General features: G+C 35.1%; 2 protein-coding genes, 1 long non-coding RNA gene and 2 other non-coding genes across 6 annotated transcripts; 4 read left to right on the top strand and 1 right to left on the bottom strand.

Moving 5' to 3' along the window:
• LOC104904393 (wax ester synthase/diacylglycerol acyltransferase 11) lies at positions 1–7,873 on the top strand. Of its 2 annotated transcripts, XM_010692625.3 has the most exons (6): positions 1–732; positions 4,953–5,025; positions 5,133–5,200; positions 5,975–6,190; positions 7,331–7,468; positions 7,570–7,873. In XM_010692625.3, the coding sequence occupies exons 1-6, from the start codon at positions 103–105 to the stop codon at positions 7,723–7,725; spliced, it is 1,281 nt and encodes a 426-aa protein (XP_010690927.1). In that variant the 5' UTR covers positions 1–102; the 3' UTR covers positions 7,726–7,873. The 2 variants fall into 2 exon arrangements, with proteins under 2 accessions (XP_010690927.1, XP_010690928.1); XM_010692626.3 differs by lacking the exon at positions 7,331–7,468.
• Positions 7,874–9,806: 1,933 nt separating this feature from the next.
• On the top strand, positions 9,807–9,943 carry LOC125493915 (small nucleolar RNA snoR83). The gene has a single exon (XR_007270240.1). It is a non-coding gene; the product is annotated as a small nucleolar RNA snoR83 (small nucleolar RNA).
• Positions 9,944–10,014: 71 nt separating this feature from the next.
• Positions 10,015–10,106, top strand: LOC125493917 (small nucleolar RNA snoR8a). Its single transcript, XR_007270242.1, has one exon. It is a non-coding gene; the product is annotated as a small nucleolar RNA snoR8a (small nucleolar RNA).
• Positions 10,107–16,561: 6,455 nt separating this feature from the next.
• On the bottom strand, positions 16,562–22,812 carry LOC104904392 (dolichyl-diphosphooligosaccharide--protein glycosyltransferase 48 kDa subunit). The gene is made up of 13 exons (XM_010692624.3): positions 22,424–22,812; positions 22,205–22,341; positions 21,290–21,415; positions 20,902–20,955; positions 20,677–20,790; positions 20,518–20,573; positions 20,391–20,432; positions 18,991–19,066; positions 17,877–17,948; positions 17,645–17,770; positions 17,449–17,553; positions 17,077–17,160; positions 16,562–16,858 (listed from the first exon to the last, which is right to left on the bottom strand). The coding sequence occupies exons 1-13, from the start codon at positions 22,689–22,691 to the stop codon at positions 16,811–16,813; spliced, it is 1,308 nt and encodes a 435-aa protein (XP_010690926.1). The 5' UTR covers positions 22,692–22,812; the 3' UTR covers positions 16,562–16,810.
• Positions 22,813–24,228: 1,416 nt separating this feature from the next.
• LOC130589983 (uncharacterized) lies at positions 24,229–25,458 on the top strand. The gene is made up of 3 exons (XR_008967521.1): positions 24,229–24,867; positions 25,172–25,200; positions 25,414–25,458. It is a non-coding gene; the product is annotated as an uncharacterized LOC130589983 (long non-coding RNA).
• Position 25,459: the final 1 nt, after the last annotated feature.

Below are 25,459 nucleotides of genomic sequence, written 5' to 3'. Positions count from 1 at the left end.
TGGCTGAGTTTCATAATGATGAGCCCTCAAAATCACCCATTGGTCAAGTGTTCTTGAGGCTCTTCAGCCCAAAATCAGAGAATATAATCAACTGTATGTGTCATGGGATTAAGTTATCCAATTGACATACAAGCCTTTAAAACAGCATTCTCAAACTCAATCATGTTCAAAAACCCAAGATTTTGCAGCCTTATAGTAAGAGATAACAATGGTACTAAAAACCATTGGAAAAGAACTTGTATCAATATTGATGATCATTTCATCATTCACCAAAACACAACCATCGTCAAAACCGACCTCGAAATCGAAGATGGAGACGATAAAGAAGCTGCTATCAATTCATTCTTGGCTGAAATATCAGTGTCAACACCATTAAACGAAAACAAGCCATTATGGGAGTTACATGTGTTGATGGATTTAAATTGTGTAGTGTTGAGAGTTCATCATTCTTTAGGTGATGGTGTTTCTTTGATGTCATTGCTTTCTTCTTGTTTTTGTCCAAAAAATGAGATAATAAGTGAGGGAAGAAAGAAAGGAATATGGAAGTTAATCAAGAGTTTATGGTTAACAATAGTGTTTATTTTGAGGCTTTTAGGAAGGATTTTATGGGTGAAAGACAAAGTAAGTGTAGTAAGTGGAGGTGATGGGGTGGAGCTTTGGCCTAGGAAATTGGTCACTGCTAAGTTTATGCTTGAGGACTTGAAGTCGATTAAATTGGCCATCCCTAATGCTGTGAGTTACTACTACAATCTTCTAACTTTTTCTCTTTTCCTATTTTTCAACAGGAGATACGCAAATAACGCAATGGAATAAAGATAGCGGTTCGAATATATGCAATCCTAAAAGTTAGCAATAAACTCTTGTTATATACTCCATCTGTTTCCTAAAGATCTTCTCTCTTTCCATCTAAGTGCGTTTTCGAAAGATCTTCAATTTTTTCTTTTCGTAATTTTCAACAGGAGATGCGCAATGGAATAAAGATAGCACGCGATTGGGATATACACAGTCCTAAAAGTTAACAATAATAAACTCTAAATATATTATCTAATTATATAATATGGTACAACTTTAGGAATATATAAACAATATCGCATGTCCATCAGTGTTAATAATACTTAGTTATTATGGTCAAAATCGAGCTCCTACATTAGATCAGTAAATTGATTAGTAGGATCACATAAGATCCTCCCAAATAGTGAAAAAGGTCGTAAATACATGTCTTTTAACTAACTAAAATCTTAAAAAGTATCATTTTTCTCGTATAATATCAATAAGGAAAAATTGTTAGAAACTACCTATTAAAGACACATTTTTAAAAAAAACTACCTTATATCATGTTTATTTTACAAAACTACCTTATAAGTGAAAAAACTTTAAAAAGCACTACCAAATTCAGAATTTACTAACCATGGTTAACTATTTCCTCCAATTATCACTCTAATATAAGATTACTAAAATACCCCCTTAATTTACCCCAACCCCTCTTTGTTAATTTCCCTCACAGCAGCGTTTAACTATTGAATGCCCCTTAAATTGTTTGTGTAATTTCTTCTCCTAACCTTTGGCTTCACCAAATAATTTCATAAGTAACAAAAGCAGATACAAATTGGGTTTTTGGTCATGAATTGATGTTGTTGATGATGATGCAAAACTTACTTTACTAGACACTTATACTGCTGGTTTGTTTTTGGGATTGACTTTTGATGAGGAAGAGAAGGTGTGCTTGTACTTGCCACATGTATATTTGAGAGATAGAGCATCAAGTGATCAAGAAAGTGATGATATCATATTGTAACGTACTGAATTTAGGGGGTATTTTCATAATCTTATATTAGAGGGATAATTGGATAGAGTAGTTAACCATAGTTAGTAAAGTCTGAATTTGGTAGTGCTTTTTAAAGTTTTTCCACTTATAAGGTAGTTTTGTAAAATAAACATGATATAAGGTAGTTTTTTTAAAAAAAGAGTCTTTAATAGGTAGTTTCTAACAATTTTTCCTATCAATAATTAAAAGTAATTTTAAGTCTATAAGTAGTTAGATTTCAAAAAAAAACAAGTTGTAATGAGATTATCGAAATTAAGATTAACTATGATCAATTTCATTTTGTAATCGCTATGTCCCTATATTTTCCATAGTTAGGGTAATAAAGTTTCATTTCGTAATCGCTATGTTCCTATATTTTCCATAATTAGGGTAATAAAGTTGTACAAAATTTGTGGGACAAAATATTTGAATTCGTTGTTTTCAATGATATACTACCTCCGGTTCATATTATTTGCACCAAAGCGTTTTTTGTGCAACACGCCACACGGAACCCAAACCGTGTGGCCACCTCCTTTCCCGCCCACTTAGATTACATACACTCATATCCTCCTTATTCCACCCCAATTCTCTCTCCTCCCACCCCAATTCTTCTTCGACCCTCCTTCCTCCCACCTCCCTCCTCCTTCCTCCTTCCTCCTTCCTCAGATCTTCGATTTTTTTATCATTGCAAACTCAACCTTCGACTTTGATTGTTTTGCAGCATATCAGCTTTCAATTTTTTAGCTTGCTTACTTGAATTGGAGCTTAGATAGTTTTCGATTGCCATATACGCCTCGCTTCGCATGAATCTCTCTCCTGTTGTTTCATAGAAAGTGATTTGGATGTAAGGGTAGACCAAAGGTGATAATTCTTTGAGAGTATTTTTCTAAATGAGTACGAAGATGATTAGGAAAAAATTGTTGAAAAATTGCCCAAAAAAACATTAGGCTTGCAATTAGTGAACCAAAGTTAGCTAAAATGTCTTTAGCTCCACCCATGATGTGTAATTGAATCTTCAGAGCTAGTAATTCGATGCTCGGTCTACTCTACCTTGACGTTTGTTGTCTAAGTCCCCTTTTTTTCAACAAACTCTTCATCTTTTGGAACTGATAGTGCTTCTTTGCTGATTTTGGGTTTGATCTGAATTGGGTACTTCTGTTTTTATCAATTTGTATTGCTTGCTTTTGTTGCGTGGAAGGAAATATGGCTTGACTCTTTGTTTATTTTTTTCTTCTGGTCTTTATTTATTTTGATGGAGATGGTGTGTCATGTACTCATGTATTTCCTATATCGCAGGCCCATAATTTTTTTTAGAGAGAGTGGAGATTCAAAGGAGTGAGAGGAAGTGTTTTAAAAAGTAACCCTTGTCATTACTAAAAGTAACCTCTATTTATAATTATAACCCCTTATAATTAAAAAGTAACCTTTAATTTCAATAAAAGTAACCCCTTATAATTACAAAAGTAATACCTACTTATAGTAACTCCTTAATATTAGAAAAAGTAACCCCTAGTTATAGTAAATATAATCCTCTTACAGTTACAAAAAGTAACTTATACTTTCAGTAAAAGTAACTCCTAATTATGGTAAAAGTAACCCCTATTTATAGTAAAAGTAACCCCTTTGCAGTTACAAAAAGTAACCTATACTTTCAGTAAAAGTAACCCCTAGTATAACAAAAGTAACCCCCTTACAATTACAAAATAAAGTAACCTATAATTTCTGTAAAAGTAACTCCTAGTTATAATAAAGTAACCCCTAGTTATAGCAAAAGTAACCCCTATTTATTATAAAAGTAACCCTTATTTATAAAAAAAGTAACCACCTTATAGTTACAAAATAAAGTAACCTATAATTTCTGTAAAAGTAACTCCTAGTTATAATAAAGTAACCCCTAGTTATAGCAAAAGTAACCCCTATTTATTATAAAAGTAACCCTTATTTATAAAAAAAGTAACCACCTTATAGTTACAAAAAGTAACCTATACTTTCAGTAAAAGTAACCCCTTAACATTATAAAAAGTAATCCCTAGTATCAGTAAAGTAACCCCTTAAATTTCGATAAAGTAATCTATAATTTACTAAAAGTAACACCTTAGCATTGGAAAGTAACGCGTTTTACTTTTTATGAATAAATTAGATTACTTTACATATATAATGGGGTTACTTTTTATGAACTAAGAGGTTACTTGTACATTTATTATGGTTACTTTTTATAAATATTTCAAGCTATTATATAATAATTGGGGTTACTTTTGTGAACATATGATGTCACTCGAACAAATAAATAAAGTTACTCGTACATTTAATTAAGATTACTTTTATTAACTAGTGAGGTTACTTTTATAATATAGTGGGTCATTTGAAAATATATATGAGGGTTACTTGTAGAATAAATGAGTTACTCGTATGATAAAATAAGGGTACAAATAATAATAGTTACCTATTATGAAGTAATGGATTTCTCGTATCATAAAATAAGATTACAAATATTAAGGGTTACAAGTACATTCAGATAGGATTATTCGAAAACGAATTCACGCTTGGGCTTTTTTTAAAGGGGACACGAGCATCATTATACGGCCTAGCTTTGACTTATTATTAGCTGGCCACGTCCTTATTTATCAATGTATTAATGGTAAAATTCTAGAGGAAATAAAAGGAGAGAGAAAATAGGAAAAAAATAGGGGAAATAAGAGGAGAGAGAAAATGAGGCAAAAAATTAGGAAAAATGAGAGACATTAAAGAGAAAAAAAAAAGAAAAAAGAAAGAGTTAAAAAAAATGAGAGGGGGGGGCGTGCGTGAGAGAAGGGGAGGGGAATTAATGGTAAAATTCTAGAGGAAATAAGAGGAGAGAGAAAATAGGAAAAAAAATAGGGGAAATAAGAGGGGAGAGAAAATGAGGCAAAAAAAATAGGACATCAAAGAGAAAAAAACAAGAAAAAGAAAGAATTTAAAAAAAATGAGAAAAAAAGGGAAAGTGGGGGGGGGGGGGCGTGCGTGACAACATGAGAGAAGGGGAGGGATTAGTTAGAGGAAGGAGGGTGGCCACACCATTAGTTGAAGGTGTGGCCCGCCTCATATAAAAGTTTGTGTATTTGCACTGATTTGACATAAAGTGTGAGTAGAAGATGTCTAAAATTTGCAGACTATCAACGATGTCCTCTTGGGAATTATATCATCAGGGCTTTCCAAGTACATAGATATCAAATCACCAATGGGTAAGAAATTTTAACCTAGCCATGATATTTCCAATTATGAATATTTTCGTCTAATACACTCTTAATTGTAATTTGCATGTAATTTTCCAACTATTTTTCGATCGTAGCTCTGCATCAAACTCTTCAACTTACTGCAATCATCCCTGTCAATTTACGTAAATACCCATATTTACAGGTCGCTATTTCTTAAACCAAGATTTACTTTTATTTGTAGTACTTCATTTTCAGGGCATGCAGAAGCAATTAAAAAAAAAAAAAAAAAACTTGCAAATTTTAACTCCCACTAATCTTCATTTCTGCATAATACTTATTTGCGCCATATATATATTTGTCTAACATTTTTTTTCTCCCTTCATTCTCTATCTTCTGAAATTTATGTTGGTGATGTTTTATTAGTTTTGAACCATTTTACTTCTTTTCAATTATATGTAACAATTTAGATGACACATTCTTCCAGGCAAAATTTCTTAAGGTGAGATTATGAAAAACCAAAGGCATGTGACTAAGTTAATAAAGAGAGAAAAAGTGGGACCACATAGAAAGTAACGGCATGTGACTAAGTTAACAAGGCTTAATTAGTTTTAGTAAGGGTATATTTATAATTTCACACTCAAAATCTTTACGAGGAATAGAAAGAAGTAAAATGTTGCATTTAATTTGAAATTGTCTTTTTCATAAACGGTTGTATATAATTTGAAACGGAAGAAGTATATAATTCTTCTAAGAATTTTTTTTGTTGGTGCACATATCACCGATGAACTTACCACTAATTAGTGATGCATATATTATCAATCATTATCTCCCGAAAAAGAAAATAAATCATCTAAGCCCCTATTATTTTAGATTTAGTATTCAATTCAATTTTGTTCAATTTAGTTATGGTTTGTTTTGTTCAATTCACTTCAAAAAATGATTATCATTTGCTACATTTTTTTTATATAACTAACAGAAAATGTCAGAATTAGTGACCAATTCTAATTCTGGGTTATCTGGATGGGGAAACAAAACGAGCATAATACTGCTGCCAATTAAGTGCCTTAACGGGCTCAATGCTTTGGAACATGTGAGGGCACTGAAGGCAACTATGGACAAAAAGAAGCACTCATATGTAGCTTACTTCGGTTTTAGAATAGTCCAATTTCTAGTTTCTTATGTAAGCCCAAAGGTTAGTAAAAAGTTCCTATTTCGTTTTTTTATTAATTGCAACATTACTTTAATTACTCCATTAAATTTATTATTTACATGTTAGTAAAAATAAAGATAAGTCGATGTTTTGGGTCTAGAACAAGATCCTTAACTTAAATATGGCAATGGGGCGGGTCAAGTAGGAGACACACCCCATTCCCGCCCAATTGAGGCGAGGATGGGTCTAGGTTTGGCGGGGAGGGGGCGGGGATGGGGAATAAAATTGTACCCGCTATGGGTGGTGGAGCAGGTGTGGATTTTATGTTATATCCGCCCCATCGCCGCCCGCCCCGCCCGCATATTTATTATTAAAATTCTATTTATATACATATATTACTAAAGTATTTGAAGATACTTTTGAAATCTAATACATCCTCCGTTTTTTTTTAGATGTTACACTTTTCAAATCATGGACTCCTAGGTAATTTTTGGAGAGGAGAGAGATAGAGAGAATGAAAAACAAAAGGGTCCCATGTGAACATGTGATAGGAGAGAGATAGAGAGAAATTATTACCCAAAGTAAAAGTGTAACATCTAATTTAAAATTTCCTAAAATAGAAAGTGTAACATCTAAAAAAAAACGGAGGAAGTAAAACATTTGGCTTTTGTTAATGTATTTTAACTTTTTTTTTTACTATATCATAGTGTGATTTTGTGAAGTAGACAACTATAATGGGCTTATGGTAGATTTTTTTGTGGATTTTTTGTGGGAATGAAGTGGGTATGAGTTATGACGCGTGTACGACGCGGGTGCGGGGGTGGGGCGAGGGTGGGTCTAGAATTTTCCCCTGCAATGGGTGGTGGGGCGGGGATGGGGATGGAATCTTTCCCCGCAATGGGTGGTGGGGCGGGGATGGGAATGAGAATGTAATGCGGGTGCAGGTGTGGGGGTACCATCCTCCGCACCCGCCCCGCCCAATTGCCATCCCTACCTTAACTAATGACATGTACTTTATATATACTCTGTCTCTAAATTAAAGTATTGTAATTATTTTAAGATATGACAAGTAAAGTGGTAGTTTTAATGAGTTTAAAGTAACGATGATTGAGAAGAATAAGATGTCATAACTCAAAGGACAAAAGGTTGGTTGCAAGATTAACCGGACTTCGGAAAATGCAGGTAGGTTGTTGGTGCTTTCGTAAAATAATACGTAATACAACCTTGGTCATCTCAAATATTAAGGGTCCGTCTGAGAGGATGGTAATTGCTGACAATCTGGTAACATTCATGAAAGTGAATGTCTCAAGCATACCCCACGTATGAATCAAATTATTATTTTCCCCAAAATTGTACTAATTTTGAGTTTTACATGAATTTTTCATTATGCTATTGTTTGTTGATTAAATTTTTTTGAATAGGCAATTACGGTGCACATGGTTAGCTATGCAGGAATGGTTAATCTGCAAGTGATGGTAGCTAAAGATATCATCTCAGACCCAGAAATTCTGGTGGAGTACTTCCAAGACTCTTTTCTAAAATTGAAGAATTCTATCAAAATGAACAACCAAGTTTAGATATCTTATGAGTTTTTTTTTTTATAATGTTGCTATTTTTATTATTGCTATTGATCTTTGCTACCTTCAGGAATAACTGATTATTAATGTATACCAAAAGGATCATATAAATTTGAAATATAAGTGCCTTTTGATATTTCGACCTGGTGGAAAATCTCTAATTTTTATTATATAGTCTTTTCTTAACCTATAGGCTATGGTATGACCTTATGACTATACTATACACTTTCTAAGGGCAAGAGCATGTTTGGTTCGACCCCAACTTGCCAATGGCGTGAATCAGTTTTAAGATTACCTCTTGAAAGTGAGAAAAATGCTCGAACTATTTAGCTATCTCGACCCCAGTATCGTCTACTGCCCATATTTGGTGGATATGACTTTAACATGAATAGTTTTATACGGCTATACTTGTGCACTACCTATTGAAGTTATATTTGGGATACTAATCATATTATATCCATATCCTCTCATGTGTGGGATACAAAATCCAACAATTCATACTTGATTGTCATCTTATGTTACGTACTCACTCCTTTTTTTTTACTTATCATTTTAAATTGTCATATGCTTCAACGTACATCTTTGACCATTCATATATTTTCAGGGGTATTTTGATCATTAACATCGTCTTTAATAATAAATTAGTAAAAGTTACTAGTAGTTGAATACTCTTAAAATACACATGAGACAAGTTCAATTTTTATATGATTAAACAAAATATACGACATGATAAAAAGAAAATTAATATATTGATAACGAAATAGAATAGAGTTTTTTTTTTTCTAAAGATGAGATGAATATTCCCTTGTCCAAACTGAAAGAGATAGATAAGAATCAAATCCTTGTCACAAAGATGGAAAAAAGGCCTCCGGCTAGGGTTGACAAAAATTGACCCAACCCGACAACCCGACCCAAACCAAACTCAAAAGAAGCGGGTTAGGGTCTAGATTTTTGACCCATTTAAGTAAATGTGTTGACATTATTAACCCATTCAATTAAATGGGTTAAGTTCGAGTTGACATTTCTAACTCGAAAATGTCCCGCTTTTACCTGATTAACTTAAACATATATATAAACATTTTGAAAAAATATATTGATAAATCTAAAATTTGGTTAAAATATAGTAAAATGTCTCTAAAATCTGTCATAATTATTCTGAGAAACTCTAAATATGCATACTTTCAGTTGTGGACTTGCTCATTTTGTTTTTTAAGAAAATAATTACTTTTCAATATAATGTATTAATTGGGATAAACATGTTACACGTTTAATAAATGGGTCGGGTTAGGATTGAGGGATTTTTAACCCATTTATTATCAACCCGAACACGAACCCCACTAACCCCGCCTGATTGTCAACCCTACCTCCGACAGTCTAACCAATTAAGTCAACCTTGATTTTTGTAAAATAGGATAAAGTGTAGTATGTAAATAATAAACGGAGTTAAAACTTAATAAAACCATATACTTCATCTAATCTGTTTTAACTGAAACATATGAGATTGACACTAGAGGTCTTCATATATACCAGTTCCGATCAATCCACATATGACCCGATCGATCCAATTTTCCGGATATTCAATTCGAATTAATTCTCGGATCGGATACTGATATAAAAATTCATTTCCCGATATCCGAAACATGTGGATTTTTCATATACTTTGGGACATACAATCTGAAATTAAACTTATTTTATGGACTTCTCCTTTATAGAACGTTTTTGCTTAATTTCCAGATATCCGACCCGAACCGAGAAAACATCTAAATTAAATGGGTTGGACTTGGGAGTAAAAATTCCGAATACCCTAGAACACACTATAACTCTATATAAAGAATACAAAGCCCACGCACAAATTCAACCTTTGTTCGGCAGTTAGCCCAACACCAAAGTATCAATTAGGGTTGTTTGTAGATTCAGTATAAATACGCTCCAATTTTCTCTTCATCTCACCGAAAATCATTTTCACGATTGATTGTTTCATCTTTAAATTATACAATTACTTCAAATTTCCATGAATTTGTTGCTTAAATATTGAAGGTTTGTAGTTTATTTCTTCTGGGTTTTGATATTTGGCCTTCATAATCCCAGGTAAGCTGATTTATGTGCTTAGCTGATTCATGGGAGGCCAATATTGAAGAATTTATTTTCAGAAAGTTTCGCTGATAACGCCTATTTCTTTTTTAATGAAGGCGTTTCATTAGTAACTTTTCTGACATTTTTTTCCTGATTATGGAGTATAATTTTGTTTGCAATTATTGTTGAGTTTAAATTGTGTAAAAAAAATGGGGTAAAGTAGCGATGATTGAAAACAATTCCTCGTACTGAAATGCTATTTTTATGGCATGATAGACTCATCTATACACCCATAGAATATGAGCGCTTTATCCCTTGTTTCTAAATTGTTCTTCCGTTTTCTTGTTTTTGAGTTTTTTAGTTCATTTTCAAATTATCATATCTTGTTTTTGTGTTCTTATTTTTCTGTAAATTAGGTGGTGTTTTTAGAGTGTTTACTTGTTGTGAAAGGTTGCTAAAATGATGAAATTAATTATATAGAAACATACTTCAAAGCTGAGGAAGCAACTAAATTGAAATGCGTAAAGTTGAACATGAGAGAGTGTATGAATTGAATTGCGAGAAATTAAACTGAATTGAGAATGAGTTCAAATGAATACGGCTTTTGAAATTAAGATGATTTCCATAATTTTTCTTTTTAACACTTTGGCCTTGACAATGACATAGGAAATTCATAGATTGAACATATGATTTGGCATTTATCCTATTGGAGCTTAAGATGATTGTTCAATGGCTACATGTTCAGTTGCTGAAATAATTTAATTTTGATCAATTTCACCAGCAGCAAAATTAATACTTCCTCCATTTCATATCTCAATTCACGGACTCTTGAGGAAAACAAAAAAAAAAAATATACCAAATAACGTGAAACTTCGCACAATAGAAAGTGTAGCGCGTATTATAAAATGAAGAAAGTAGTTAAAATTTCTGTTCTAATGGTTACATAATTTTTGTATTAAAGAATTTACCTAATAGTTAAGTATCATATTTACATTGTTATCTAAAACATCTTGGCGTTCAAATCTGCATATCGATGATGAAAAACGGTTAATCCTAAGAGTATCTGAGTATGATTATTGAGAATCCCTTTCATATCAACGATGAAAGGAGTTTTAGCTGGAGACTTTGTTCAGATTTTGAGAGTTTTATACAATAATGTACCCAAGATTTATTTAAATCTTCTTGTAAAAAAAAAAAAAAGATTTATTTAAATCTTGAAAAGAGTCTACAAAATCAAGACTATGTTTTATATGGGTTACTGCTACATGGTATCATTCAAAAATTACTTTTCTTGTCCAATTAAATTGCATCATCCACACTAATGATATCAAACTTTTTTTTTTCCGATTATGAGGGATACAATAAAAACCTAGAGCAAGTTTTAACAATAAAAGGCTAGTGAAAATCTAATTTGGCATTTCTAAATTATATAGAGTATGAGGGATAAACACACCATGAGGGTCCAATACATGTTAGTGGTGACATAATCACATATAGTGTGATCAACGTTTAACCTATTAAAAGACAAGGACCTTGTGAAGACTAAGAAACTATGTTGGTATATAATTTTCTATTCCTCTTATGTTGGTAGAGAGAGAAAGTTAGAATCACAATAAAGTAGAATAATTCAAGTGATAAAACAAAAAAGTTGTGATCCTCTCTTGCTTTTTGATGGCATATTTGTAATGATATTGTACTTTTTACACCATTTTGAGCTTGGTTGCACTTATTGTAACTATTACAGATAAGGAAAGTATTGCACTTATTAAGAAACAGATGTAGTATAACATTTTAGTATTGACTAACATCAACTAACAGAGACTTCTTTGGAAGGAAGGTGTGAACAAAGTATGGTTGAATTGGTAGGATTTCCTTACCCTCATCCGCCTAGGTAAGGGGTTGGGAGGTTGGTGTAAGTACTTTGTGGGGGTGGGAATTCTTTACTCTCCTTCCACTATCAAAGTGACAAGGACTTAAATGGAGTAATGGACTTGGAGTACCTTAGGCCTATTGACATATTGGGGTGCGACACAACTTATAATGCATCACGGGTGCTTCGCACCGTTTGAATTGTCTCGAAATGTCACCAAATGAACCATTTATTATTTTGTCGTGAAGACACGGAATGACCCCGAAACGGTTGTAAAAGATGTTCTTATGTCTGTTCAAAGCCGTGAGAGTCCTTAGTATATCATCCCATGTCCTCTCGAGGCATCCCACGATATTCAGTGCACGAGTCCTGTCGACGCCTAAAAGCGTGACTTATAGCCTTCAATTTTGACTGTTCTAGAGCTCCTCAGGACTCTTTCATATTTTCCCCCGAAAACATTCCTATGTGGTGCGACACGACTTATAATGTATCATGGGTGCTTCACACCATCTGAATTGCCCAAGAATGCCATCAAACCACTCATTTATGATTTTGTGGTGCAACCACGGAATGGTCTCGAAACGGTCGTAAAAGTTGTTCTTATGCTCGTTCAAAGCCGTGGGAGTTCTTAATATACCATCACATGTCTCCTCGAGCCATCCCACGACATTCAGTGCACGGGTCACGTGGACGTTTAAAAGCGTCACTTATAACCTTCAATTTTAACCGTTTTTGGGCTCCTCCGGGCCACGTCATATTTTTTCCGGAAAACCTTCCTATGAGGTGCGACATGACTTATAATACATATCGACTGCTTCGCACCATCTGAATTGGCTGAGAAGACATCAAACCACCCATTTATGATCTTGTGGTGCAGCCACGGAATGGCCCGAAATTGTCAAAAAAGTTATTCTGAAGCCCATTCAAAGTCATGGAAGTTTTAATATACCATCCCATGCCCCCTCGAGGCATCTCACGGCATTCGGTGCACGGGCCCATGGACGTCTAAAAGCGTGACAACCTTCAATTTTGACCGTTTTAAGCTCCTCCAGACCCGATCATATTTGTCACCAAAAACCTTCATATGGGGTGTGACAAGACTTATAATGCTTCCCAAGTGCTTTGCACCATCTGAATTGCCTCAAAATGCCACCGAACGACACATTTATTATTTTGTCGTGCATCAACAGAATGACCCCGAAACGGTTGTAAAAACTATTCCTATCCCCGTTCAAAGCCGTGGGAGTCCTTAATATACTATCCCATGTCCAGACAAGGTATCCCACGACATTTAGTGAACGAGTCCCGTGAACGTCTAATAGCGTGATTTATAGCCTTCAATTTTGATCTTTTGAGGGCTATTCCGGGACCGGTCATATTTTTAGCCGAAAGACTACCTATGGGGTGCTGCACGACTTATAATGCATCCCAGGTGCTTTGCACCATCTGAATTGCCCCACAATAACACCAAACGACTCATTTATTATTTTGTCGTGCACCCACGGAATGACCCCGAAACAGTCGTAAAAGTTGTTCTTATGTCCGTTCAAAGCCGTGGGAGTCTTTAATATACCATCCCATGTCCCTCGAAGCATCCCATAATATTCAGTGCACGGGTCCCGTCAACGTCTAAAAGCGTGACTTATGGGCCTATGGCCTTCAGTTTTGACCGTTTTAGTACTCCTCCGGGCCAGATCATATTTTTCACAAAAAAACCTTCCTATAAGGTGAACACGACTTATAATGCATCTCTGATGCTTTGCACCATCTGAATTGTCAGGGGTATATGGTGAAAAAACGGGTGGTGGTGGGTTAGGTGGTGGGTCAGGTGGTGGCACTGGTTAGGGTTAGGGTGTGTTAGGGGGGTGATGGGCCGTGGGTTGGGGGTGGGGTGGTGAGCTGAGGGTGGGTATGGGCATGGGCTAGTGGGCTTTTAGGGTTAGGTGTTTTTGGTTAGTTAGGTAAGGTGGAGGGTTAGTGTTAGGGTTTAGGATAGTTAATTAGGATTAAAGGGGAGATTAGGGGTTAATGACTAACGGAAGTTTAACACCGTTAGTCAAAAGGGCAAGTTGATGTATTTTTTTAAAAGTCAGGGGTATATGGTGAATTTGGAAAGTTGAAAGGGTATACGGTGCAAAAAAATTTTTATCAGGGTATTGATGTGTTTTAAAATATACCGCAAGTGCACGGTGTCTGTTTAGCGGGAACTGACAAATACGGGTCGATCCACAGGGAGAGGAGTTCTACAGATTTGTGTCAATTATCTAACTATTTGCAGAGAGTAAATGATTGAGGAATTAATAACTAAGCTAGAATGAACTAGAACGCAGAAAAATGGAGATTTATCAATTAATTAAAAGTCTAGGGCAATCGATCGGTCCACCATGCTTATACCAGTTTAATCAATATATTATAGTTCAACAACACTTGGATTGAGGTTCAAATAAAAGAAGTATTTCGTTAATCCTCGGTCAGGCATTAACAACTCCTAGATTAACATATGCCAGTACGGTCGCTCAACATAATCAAATCTACCTATTGTAATAAGCCTTTAATGAATATGATCTTTCGATTCTAATTCTTATTAGCTAAACATAACTCATGATATTGCGCAATTACATGAATTAAACAAGTATAACAAATCAATAGGAATTATTCTAATTCAATCCAATTATTGAAGAACATCAAACTACAATAAAAAAGGTATAAACATGGCTTCCCTCTCTAAACCCTAGAAATAGACTACTCACTCATGATGATATTAAACGCAATAAACATAATCAAAGTAAAAAGAATTCATAAAATTAAACTAAGTAGAGAAGAATACAAATGATTGTGAAGAACGATGGAAAAGGAAATCGACGATCTATATAATCTTCCAATGTAAAAGTTCAACAAAACTAGAGAGAATAAACTAAGTGTTTTGCTCTAAAAAACGTAGAAAATAAGATGGTCTTCACGAAAAAACTAAAAACCTATTTATACTAATTACAAAACCGGCTAAAAATCCAGAAAAAACGCGTCCCGATGAACCGCCCGGTCGAGCGACGGTGATCAGCAACTTACGACGAAAGAGAAATTCCGCCCGGTCAACCGGGAGAGACCGCCCGGTCGGGCGCGTAAGCGGTTTTCTTCGTTTGTTCGCCCGGTTGGCCGGGCGAAATGAAAGGTGGAAATTTGAAGTTTCGCGTTTCGCCCGGTCGACCGGGCAAGGCCGCCCGGTCGGGCGCGTAAGCAATTCTAGCTTCCATTTCTGCAGCAGCTAAGTCCGAGGATTCGCCCGGTCGGGCCTTCACAAATTGCAAATACTAATTTGGTGGCCACACCGCCCGGTCAACCGGGCGGAATCTTTTCCTTGGCTTTTTTCTTCGTGGAATCCAACCGAAATGCTTGTGTGGTCTTCCGGATGTTCCTTGGACCTTGTGTGAGTGTTAGCCTTCCGTGTCGCGACTCAGATAAATGTAAAAAGTGCCTAATCTGCATCAAAATCTGCAAAACACGACAAGAGCTCCAAACACATCAAATCCACAAGAAAAGAGCTCAAAAGAGCCCAAATCGACTATCAAAACTAAGGGGATTAGAGTAAATAATCGATAAATGATGAACACATCAGGTATATGGTGAAAAAACCGTTTATTTTATCGTGCACCTAATGAATGACCCTGAAACGGTCATAAAAGTTGCTTTTATGTCTGTTCAAAGCCGTGGGAGTCCTTAATATACCATCCCATGTTCTCTGGAGCCATCACACGACATTCGGTGCACGGGTCTCGCAGACGTCTTAAAGCGTGACTTATAACCTTCAATTTTGACCGTTTTAGGACTCATCCGGGCCCAATGATATTTTTCGCCGAAAACCTTTCTATGGGGTGCGACACGACTTATAATGTGTCTTGGATGCTTCACACCATCTGAAATGGCCCAGAATGCTATCAAATCACCCCATTTATGATTTTGTGTTGTAGTCACGGAAGCCCCGAAACGGTCGTAAAAGTCATTCTTATGCCCATTCAAAGTCATGGAAATCCTTAATATATCATCTAATGTCCCCTCGATGCATCCCATGGCATTCGGGTGCACAGGCCCCGTGGACGTCTAAAAGCGTGACTTATAGCCTTCAATTTTGACCGTTTTCGAGCTCTTCCGAGTCGATCATATTTTTCACCAAAAACCATCATATGGGGTGTTACACGACTTATAATGCATCTTTGGTGAGTCGCACCATCTGAATTGCCCAAAATGCCACCGAATGACCCATTTAATATTTTATCGTGCAGCCACGAAATGACCCTGAAACGGTCGTAAAAAGTTGTTCTTATGCCCCTTCAAAGCCGTGGGATTCCTTAATATACCATCCCCATGTCCCCTCGAGACATGCCACGACATTCGATGCACGAGTCCGGTGGACGTCTAAAAGTGTGACTTATAGCCTTCAATTTTGACCGTTTGAAGGCTCCTTCGGGCCCAGTCATATTTTTTGCCAAAAACCTTCTATGGGGTGCAGTTAGGGACTTAGGGGTGTGCACCAGTCCAAAACCGGACCGAAACCGACTGGACCGAAATCCAGATTTTTCATGGATAGAGACGGGACCGAAATTTATAATTTTGTGGTGCAACCACGGAATGACCCCTAAACGATCGTAAAAGTTGTTTTTATGTCCGTTCAAAGCCGTAAGAGTGCATAATATACCATCCCATGTCCCTTAGAGTTATCCCACGTCCATGGCAACTAGGGGAGGAAGGTTAGCGTTGTAACAAACAAACAAAAAGCTAAAACTAGTAGTATAGATAGTACTAATCATAATTCCTTTGTTCTGAAATATGTAAAACATTTCTCTTCTTTATGTGAGTTTTTTTAGACATGTGTTTCACTTAATTCAAAACAAGAGAAAGTACAAATTAAAGCTCATATATAACAAGAAATAAATTTAGGGAGGTAATTCTAGCAAATTAGCTCTATGAATAATGCATTGGCATTATTGCATAGTCACAATTTTCTTTCATGTGTATCTTAATAAAACAAAGGACAATTGTTCTCTACAACAAAATCCTCCATGCATGATGATGGTCAACTAACAAAATTGTGATTACTTTAGACTACAAATGAGATTTCAATCGGATAAATGACGATAATTACCCTCTCTACTTGCTATATAGATGAACTAGTGTCAAGGCGAAGAAGCCAGCCATCTGCATCCAGAGAAAAAGAAAATAATGTCATCCTATACAATTACAAACAAACTCATAGAGAAACCAGCCAAAAGCCAAGATACTACCAAAGTATGTCAAAAAACCTAAAGTGGCACTAAAAGAGCACTGATTACAAGAATTTGAAAAATGCACAATGAGGAACAATATGTAGAATCTATAGACATTATGCATAAAGAAAATGCAAAGAGAGCACTAACCATTGAAAAGCATGCTCCATAATAGGGATATGCTGCAGCTATAAATCTTTCGAATTCATTGTGTCTGTAAGGTCGTACAGGGATCTGCAATTAAGAGAAATTTAAAGATTAGATCCTTATGAAATACATCGTGTCATCATAACCTGAACTAAGAAATAGATGAAAATGTTATCACATTAGAAATAATGAGAGTCGACTTGTATATGTCAAGGAGACTTCTGATGAATCCCAGAAAAATGATATTTGACATTATAAAATAACCTATCCAGCAAGGTGTAAGACTTCCAACACAGGATTAGTCATGACTTTAAGAGAGCTATGTGATCTTGTAGCTTTAAAAAAATGACTAGCAGTGCGAATTCGACATAATACCTGCTTTGATAGAGACAAGCTTGTGTATCCAAGCCTCTGGTACTCAACTTTGAACTGGAAAACACCATATACATCTGGCACCTTGAATGAAGTATGATAAAGACCCTACACAGCAGAGTTGAGAAACTAAGAATGTTGCAAGTTACTAAGATAAAGATGAAAGTCGACACTTGAACATAATAAAGAATATAAGCACCTTCTTATTAGTTGATAATGTCTTTAGCACATAAGGGCTCATCATAAAGAATTGTAATTGAACATCATCAGCTACATAAGGTTCCCAGTTCACTCCAGACCATTCGTAAATTTCAACAGAATACTCCTTCACACATTGAAGCAATAACAATATACACATTCAGTTATTTTCATTTAAAGGATAAAGTAGATTGAAGGGAGAACAGAGAAAATGAGAAGGACAAAGAAATTACCAGGTTGTCGGTGACAGTATACATTGAAGGTTCATCTGTTAGTCCAACCTTGTTGTGTCTTACATTTACAGCCTGTGAGTTCGAGCGTGTAGTCAGGCTCCACAAGCTAACATTGTGTATATACTCCCTCCATTGGAATTAAGATTCACATCATGAGTGGAACTATTGGCATGTGCCCCACCAAAAAAAATTGAAAATTTTGATTTTCACTTTTTTATATAATCAAACGCGTATTTGATGGGTTATATAATAACAGTTAGAAGACTTAGAACTCAACATCCACAATGAGAGTTTAATATATGAGAAACAATAAAGATTTTTAATGGCAAATCTCTAATACTCATTGACAATTTGTGCAATGAGTAGATTGGTCAAATTGCACATTAAACTTAATACATGCATAACAATTAGAAAATATATAAGTACGCAAGTAATTTAAAATATCTATGATATTATAAATTTTAAATGTTAGATCTCTTTCTTTTTTAAAGTAGGCAAGGAGAAGCCGCAGCAAGTTTGGGGGGATAAAGGGGAAATCCAACATTGCTACAGCCTACAGGTGAGTCTCGATCTCAAGACCCGTGGGATCGAAGGGATGCCGACACCACTAGGCCAACACTGCTCAAATGTTAAATCTCTATTGCTCATTGTCAGCTTGTGCGATGAGGTGACTGGTGAAGTTGTACATCAAACTTTATTGTGTACTTGATTAATTTGTGTGATCTGGTAATTTTGCAACGATTGGTGCCCCACCAATTATAAACTCAAGATCCAACACAAATTTATATACTCCCTTTGTTCTCTTGAGTTCTCAATTATCGGAAATCCAAAGGCCAAGGAAAAGAGGAACACCCTTGTGGAGCATGTTGAGGATAAGTTGTAACAATTCCTAATAAATTAAGTGGTGGCAAGAATATACAAAACAGCTGAACTATTTCAAAGGCTCATGGTAAATGTGTTGTCCCTAATTATAAGGGGTGCAACAGTGTGACAATTAGTTCCAGAACGGACGAAGTATTTAACTTATGAAAACAAATTATCTTACTTTTCGTCCAACAGAAACGAAACCACGTACATAAAGTTGAGTATAAATAGCAAGAAAATGATGACGCACCTTGAGATAACCTCTTTCGTGGAAGATCCATTTGGTAAGCTCAGTCACAAACTGCTCATTACCAGATTTGTCATATCTGTAATTACAAGAATCACTTCCTCTTATTATGCAAAATGACAGAATTAACCACCCACTTTCAAAATCATTTTCCAAAGGAAAATGTGGAGTAGCATCACAACGGTTGCAAAAGAAAATGAACTATACGGAAAATAAAAGTAGCAATAACTAGAGCTTCTGATTGAGTTTATTTTATTTTTCTAGGGAGCAAATTGGATCCTATCACTGACATGTCAAAATACAACAGTCAACAGGCCTAATTAAAACTTTATTATCCAATGATGTTCCAAAGGTAATGGCAACATATCGCACAGAACTGTAGAGAAGAGTCTTACATTAGATGTTCAATTAGCACTTCAAGGACCAACAAGAGGGAAACACTTTGTCTGGAAATTGCCTCTTACAAAGCATCATATACTACCTCCGTATTTTTTTAGTTGCACCATTTGCTTTTTGGCACTACTCATCAACCAACTTAGTTAATATATCTCGTACTATTATATAAGAAAAAATATACTCAAGTGGGGTCTTGTTAGATTCCTCTCAATACGAGGATTCCAAATATCAAATTTTTATAATTTTTTACTCACATCCAATAAGAGATATTAATGTTCGAAGAAACGTCTCGGCAAATGTGAAAAAGCAAATGGCGCCACTACAAAAATTAAAATAGTATATAAGCAGGAGTGCAGGACAGAACTAGAACTACAAAATCATGCGAACGAGGAGAAGACGAGACAGAAACATGAGTCCTCGAATGTTTGGAGCAGTTTCTGCAGCACAAACAACAGCAATTCCACAAGCTTGGAACAAGCTACCTAAACCATATTCTACACAAACATCTAAAATTTAATATGAATAGTAAATAGTCTAACGCAGAAACAATTTACTTTATAGAAAAAGGAAGTAGAAAGTACATAAATAGAAAGCAACGTATCAGCCCACTTACCAGTCTAACAACATGTGAACCTTTGACAAACCTAAGTGTGATGGATCCATTGTAGCTACTAGCTACTATAATAAGAAAGTGGGAAGACATACACATTCATGCATCTTGGACGATAGGTTATCCTTGGGCTATGTAATCTACTAAAGTAGTCCAACAAAGATATTCTAGTCTGATACTTCTAGCATCCTTGCTCTAAACTCTAAAAGTTCAGAACTTCGTAAGCAAAACTCTAGTTTCAGAATGATCATTACAACACACATTTAAAAGTCAATTATGCGGAATGAAAATGTTATATATCAGCTAAGAAAGTGATTCACCAATGGCAAGGAAATTGTAAAGCTGATCCAGATAAACGCTCTCAAAACACTAAAGACCAAGTCGAAGCTGTTATTACCTTGTCGAGCTCCCAGCCTTCTGCACTCCTGAACGTATATATCTGAACAAAGAAACGGAAGGTCAAAATAAAAATAAAAATAAAAATCGGAAGAAAAATGTAGTTTCAGAGAAGCAGACAAACATACCGGTCACTGAACATTTTCAATGAGCCAGAGATCAGAATACGAGCATTATTTCTTGCCTGCGGTAGGAGAAAGAGCAGATTACAAAAACTATCAAATTTCAAGATTAATTTTAGAGCACAGCCTTGCACAAAATCAAAAGAGATGACAGCAATGGAATACCTGCACGACTGAAACCAATGAGATTCTGGATCCAGTAAGTGTTGGGGCATTTAATAGCTTGGACGCAGGATTGACAGAATAGGAAGCTGGTGAAGCTGAGAGAACTTGCAACACCTAAGGGAGTGGCAGAGACACACAAAAGTAAGAAAGTATCTCCAAAAATGATCAAAGAAAGATCGTTGAGCACATTCCTCAGCATTTCGAGGTCAAGAAAGCATTACTTACAAGACTGTTAGAAGGATTTATTGTATGACCAATTCCCCGGAAAAGAACTGGAGCCTGCAGCATATTCATGTAAAAAATACCCATTACTCGTCCATAAAACTTCAGAATTTCTGATAACAGATGCACCTCATAAAAAGCCATGAAAGGGTAGGAAGACATTACTTTAAAAGACTAGCTACTGTACAACTGTACATTACAGCTCATAAAAGAGAAACAAGAGAATCAAAACTCAATATCAAGACACATAGGACCCATGAATGGCGTAGTAATATCAGATGCACATGTCAATTCCATCAAAAAATCACTAAGCACTTATTCAAAATTCTATACAGAAATGTTTGAAATTTCCCATAATGTTAACAAATCAACAATGATGAAGGAGACTTGCCTCGATTTTCTTGCTCCCTAAAATTACATCTGATCCTATAAAGTGATCACTGGCAATCAGTGTATGATCACCTTCCGTTTTTGACAATGCATAGCTTGTATGATCAACAACCATTGCTGCAGGGTCCTGAAGGCACACATAAACATAATCAGGAAGAAACTAGTAGATTGCTCAATAAACATAGATGCAGCACAAAATAAAGACAATGTTAGCTACTTTATAGGTTCATACTTCACAAATTTAACAGATACTCCCTCCGCCCCTCTAAGATTACCCCAGATTCCTTTTGAGTTCGCCCCACACCATACAAGGCAATGAGGGTCCACCACTTTACTCTCACATACACTACTTTGGTCCCACCAAATTTTTCTCTCATCAACTTCACCCAACCAAAACTTGAACAAGTTAAAATATACTCCTGGAACAACCTTTGAGGGATAGAGGGAGTAGTGCATTATTGTAAGTGTATGAAGCTAAATTGGCAAAAGAAAACTGCAAAAAGTAAGATCATATATCAAGGGTTTTTGGAATACGAATTATTGGCATATCCACGAAAAAGAAATCACTATGGCTAATGAATCACTGAATTTATACTATGTATAGTGTACAGACTTTCTCATTTTCGTTGAATTACAATCGGTATTCTAAAGTTTTGAAGAAATAAGTCCAAAATTTTCCAAGGCCACCACACTATTGCTGATCATACCAACAATAGAACCAAACATGAGTTATAGAAATGTTGCTATGAAACATATATCTCTGTGAAATCGCAAATTATATACAATTAAAAGAAGCACAAAATCATAATTTCAGAAAATATGAACATATTTCAGAAAGTTCAGAAAAACACTTATACATCTTATTTTTCACAGAATTATCGTAAAATGCGGAAATTGATTAAGAAAAGAAGCTCACTTCATCAAATTCGACACCACATTCAGTCGCAATGTCGCGAATTAAATCCGACGAATTCGCATCAAGCGCAACGATCAAATCACGTCCAGAATCAACAAATTCAAGCACAGCCGCCTGATTAATGGATCCTCCGAAACCTTCAAACATCGAAAGATCCACAAAAAATTTAAAAAAATACAAAATTCATAGAAAAATAAATAAATAAGAGTGAGAGATTACGATCTGCGTTTGGAGCGAAGATGATGAGACCGTCATACGCGTACTGTCCGTAACGCTGTAGATAGATGTTAGGATCATCGAAGAGATGAAAATCGAGCTGATAACCGCGAGACTGAAGTGAATTGAAGAAGATTGAGTGAGAAAATTTGATGACGAGTTCATCGACGAGAACTAAAATCCGGCGATTTTTAGGGTTTTCTGGTGAGAGGGAGAAAGAATGTGTTGAAATGAGAAGTAGTAAGGTGAAGATTGTGATGATCTTCGCCATTTTTCTCTGCAATTCTCGCTCCCACACAAGGGTTTTAGGTCGATCTCAGTTCTCACACTCAGCAGTCCGTTTACATAAATTTCAGGGAAGATTTCATGAATAGGGAGGTTAGAATAGTCAAACTATTAGAGACTCAAACACTAATCTCTCATTTGTTATACTCCTTCCGTCCTATAATATAATGCCTACTTCATTTTTAGTGGATCAAACTCTAAAATTTTTGACCGAATATTCTCATTTGTATGTATAAAAAAATATTCATGTGGGATCTTCTTAGATTCGTCTAAATGTGCAGTTTCATAATATCAAATTTGTATTTTTTTATTAATATAGAATTGAAATATTAAAGGTCCAAATTACGTCTTGGAGACCGTGTAAAAGAGAAACAAGCACTATATTATGAAACGAAGGGAATACTAAATTAGTAATGCACAAATCAAATATGTTATAATATTTATTTTACTCTTTCTAGGAGTAAAAAATTATTTAAATACATATGTTTTTTTTTAAAGACTTCAAAGATACGTCATTAAATAATTCGAAGAGTATAATTCGTGATAAGAACTAATTAATTTTGAAAAAACTATTAGTGAGGGTTTTTGGGAAGATATATAGGTTTATGAGTTTAGATGTGTAATATAATCTATGTGTCTTATTAATTTTAGGAAAAATAGCATATGGGTCTTACATATAAAGAAAATGTATTGATTTATTATGGGTGAAGAGTGAAGGATAATGACGATAGAAAAATGGTTAAAAGATAATAATATATAACTAGCGAATACATTGTAAAGACAAAATAAAGAGGTGTGTAATATAGAAATAAAGAAGTAGATAACACTCGTCTCCCTCTTATTTTCTAGTTTTCCCCTTTTTTTTGACAAAATTTAAAAGAAATAAGTATGTAGATCATAAAAGTAAATATAAAGTAATACTATTAACATATTGTATTCAAGTTAATGCTTTGGCCAGAAAAATACAACGAGAAGAAATATAACAATAAGATAATTTGTGGTACCATTTCAAATATAGAAATAAAAGAAGTGGATACACTGACAAAGAACAACCAAAATTGGGTATTTTTAAAAAGGTAATGAGAAACCTTGACAAGTTAGGGGATTAAATGGGATCCCTCCTTGCCTAGGATGAGAATCGATGCCTAAGACCTCTTAGAACCGGGAAGACAACTCTAAAACTAGATTGTCCCTCTCTCTCAATAGTTTTCTTTAATAATGCAATTCTTTTATAAATGAAAAAGATTCATACACATCATGGGATCATACACTAAACAACTTTTATCACTCTTTATTTTAACATACCAAAAGCTTTTATGCAAATAACTACTCCTTTCATTTTCGAAAGTTTTTCCTAATTTGACCAATTTTCTCTCACAAAAGATTCCAAATAGGAACAACAAAAGAAAACGAAGAGAGTAATACAAACAACTAATCAAATAAGCTAATACAATCAGTTAAAAACTACAAAATAATGCAAACAACTAATCGCTAACTATATCCATTACCTATTAAAAAGTGGGGAGTTCAAGCTACTGTTCCTTAGTAACAGTGCATTGCCAATTCTGCCTTCCCAACTTGCTAAAATTACTGGGCTACCATTAATCACCCTCGTGTCTTCTTCATCACCTGGAAGTTCCCACCTCACCCAGTTACCACCTTCGCCATCTCCATTTTCCTTCATCTACCTCCTGTGCCGGCGATTCGCCATCGCCACCTTCCAAAAATCGCCGGCAATTCACCCTCACCGTCTGAAAATTTGTTGTTCTAAACTTATTCTTCTTCGTCTGAAAATTTCGGTAAAATTCGTTATCATTTCAATTTCTGTTTCTTCTCTTTTTGATGATTGATTTTCGATTGTTGAATCTTCAAATTCGGAGGTAAGAAGAATGCTAAATGAAACTTTTGTGTTGATTTTTGTGGTTGCGCAGAATATGCTTGGATTGCGCGCAGAAAAGTTGTTCGTGGTGGTGTCTCAGTATTTTCGACTAAATCTCTTAACTTTCGCTTCGATTGATTGTATTATGTGTATGTGAAATGACATTGATCAATTGTTTATGTTGCTATTTTTCGTTCAGGTGTTAGGTCGCCAAATTCGAAGGAAATCAGGAGCATCTGCAGCTCCTTTTGGATCTAATGTCTATGCGAGATCTGGAAAAGAGGTAATTTTTAGCTACTAAGTTTCAAGCTGAGAGAAATTTGTGTATTATGATAAAACCCTAAACACGGAAACAAACTCATCGGCGCAACGTTGTTCTCTCCTGTGATTCCAAAACCTCGTTCTTCAATAGTCCGGTGATTACCTTTAGTTTATTATTTGGGATCATACTGTTGCTATAACTTTTGTAAATAACTTTCGTTTCTTTGTTTTATGTATTGAAGTTCTTCTCTTTTTACCTTTTTTTTTTCTCTCTCAAGTTTAGCTTATTTTCCATTGATTCCATTCTTTCCTTTCTTCAATTTTAGGTTATTTTGATTTTAATGTCTAGAATCAGGTAAATACTTCCTATTTGAAATTACCGTTTCTTGGAACATGTTAAAACGAGTAATTGCTTTGAGGGCTAACTATTCTTTCAGTTTGTAGATCATCTATTATTTTAGTTTTAGGGTTACTTTATATGGATCTTCAAGTGTTTATCTCAAACAATAGATATAAGGAAAAATATGTCAAGTTTCTCTAAGCTTAAATTGATGCAATTATCTTGCAGGCCATGGGCTGTATGAAGAGTCCCTTCCATCTGGTGGAATAATCAT

Source organism: Beta vulgaris, chromosome 9 (assembly GCF_026745355.1).
Source record: "Beta vulgaris subsp. vulgaris cultivar EL10 chromosome 9, EL10.2, whole genome shotgun sequence".
Taxonomy (NCBI): Eukaryota; Viridiplantae; Streptophyta; class Magnoliopsida; order Caryophyllales; family Amaranthaceae; genus Beta; species Beta vulgaris.
Note: the sequence above shows the minus strand (reverse complement) of the source record. Positions and strands in the feature narration are given on the sequence as shown.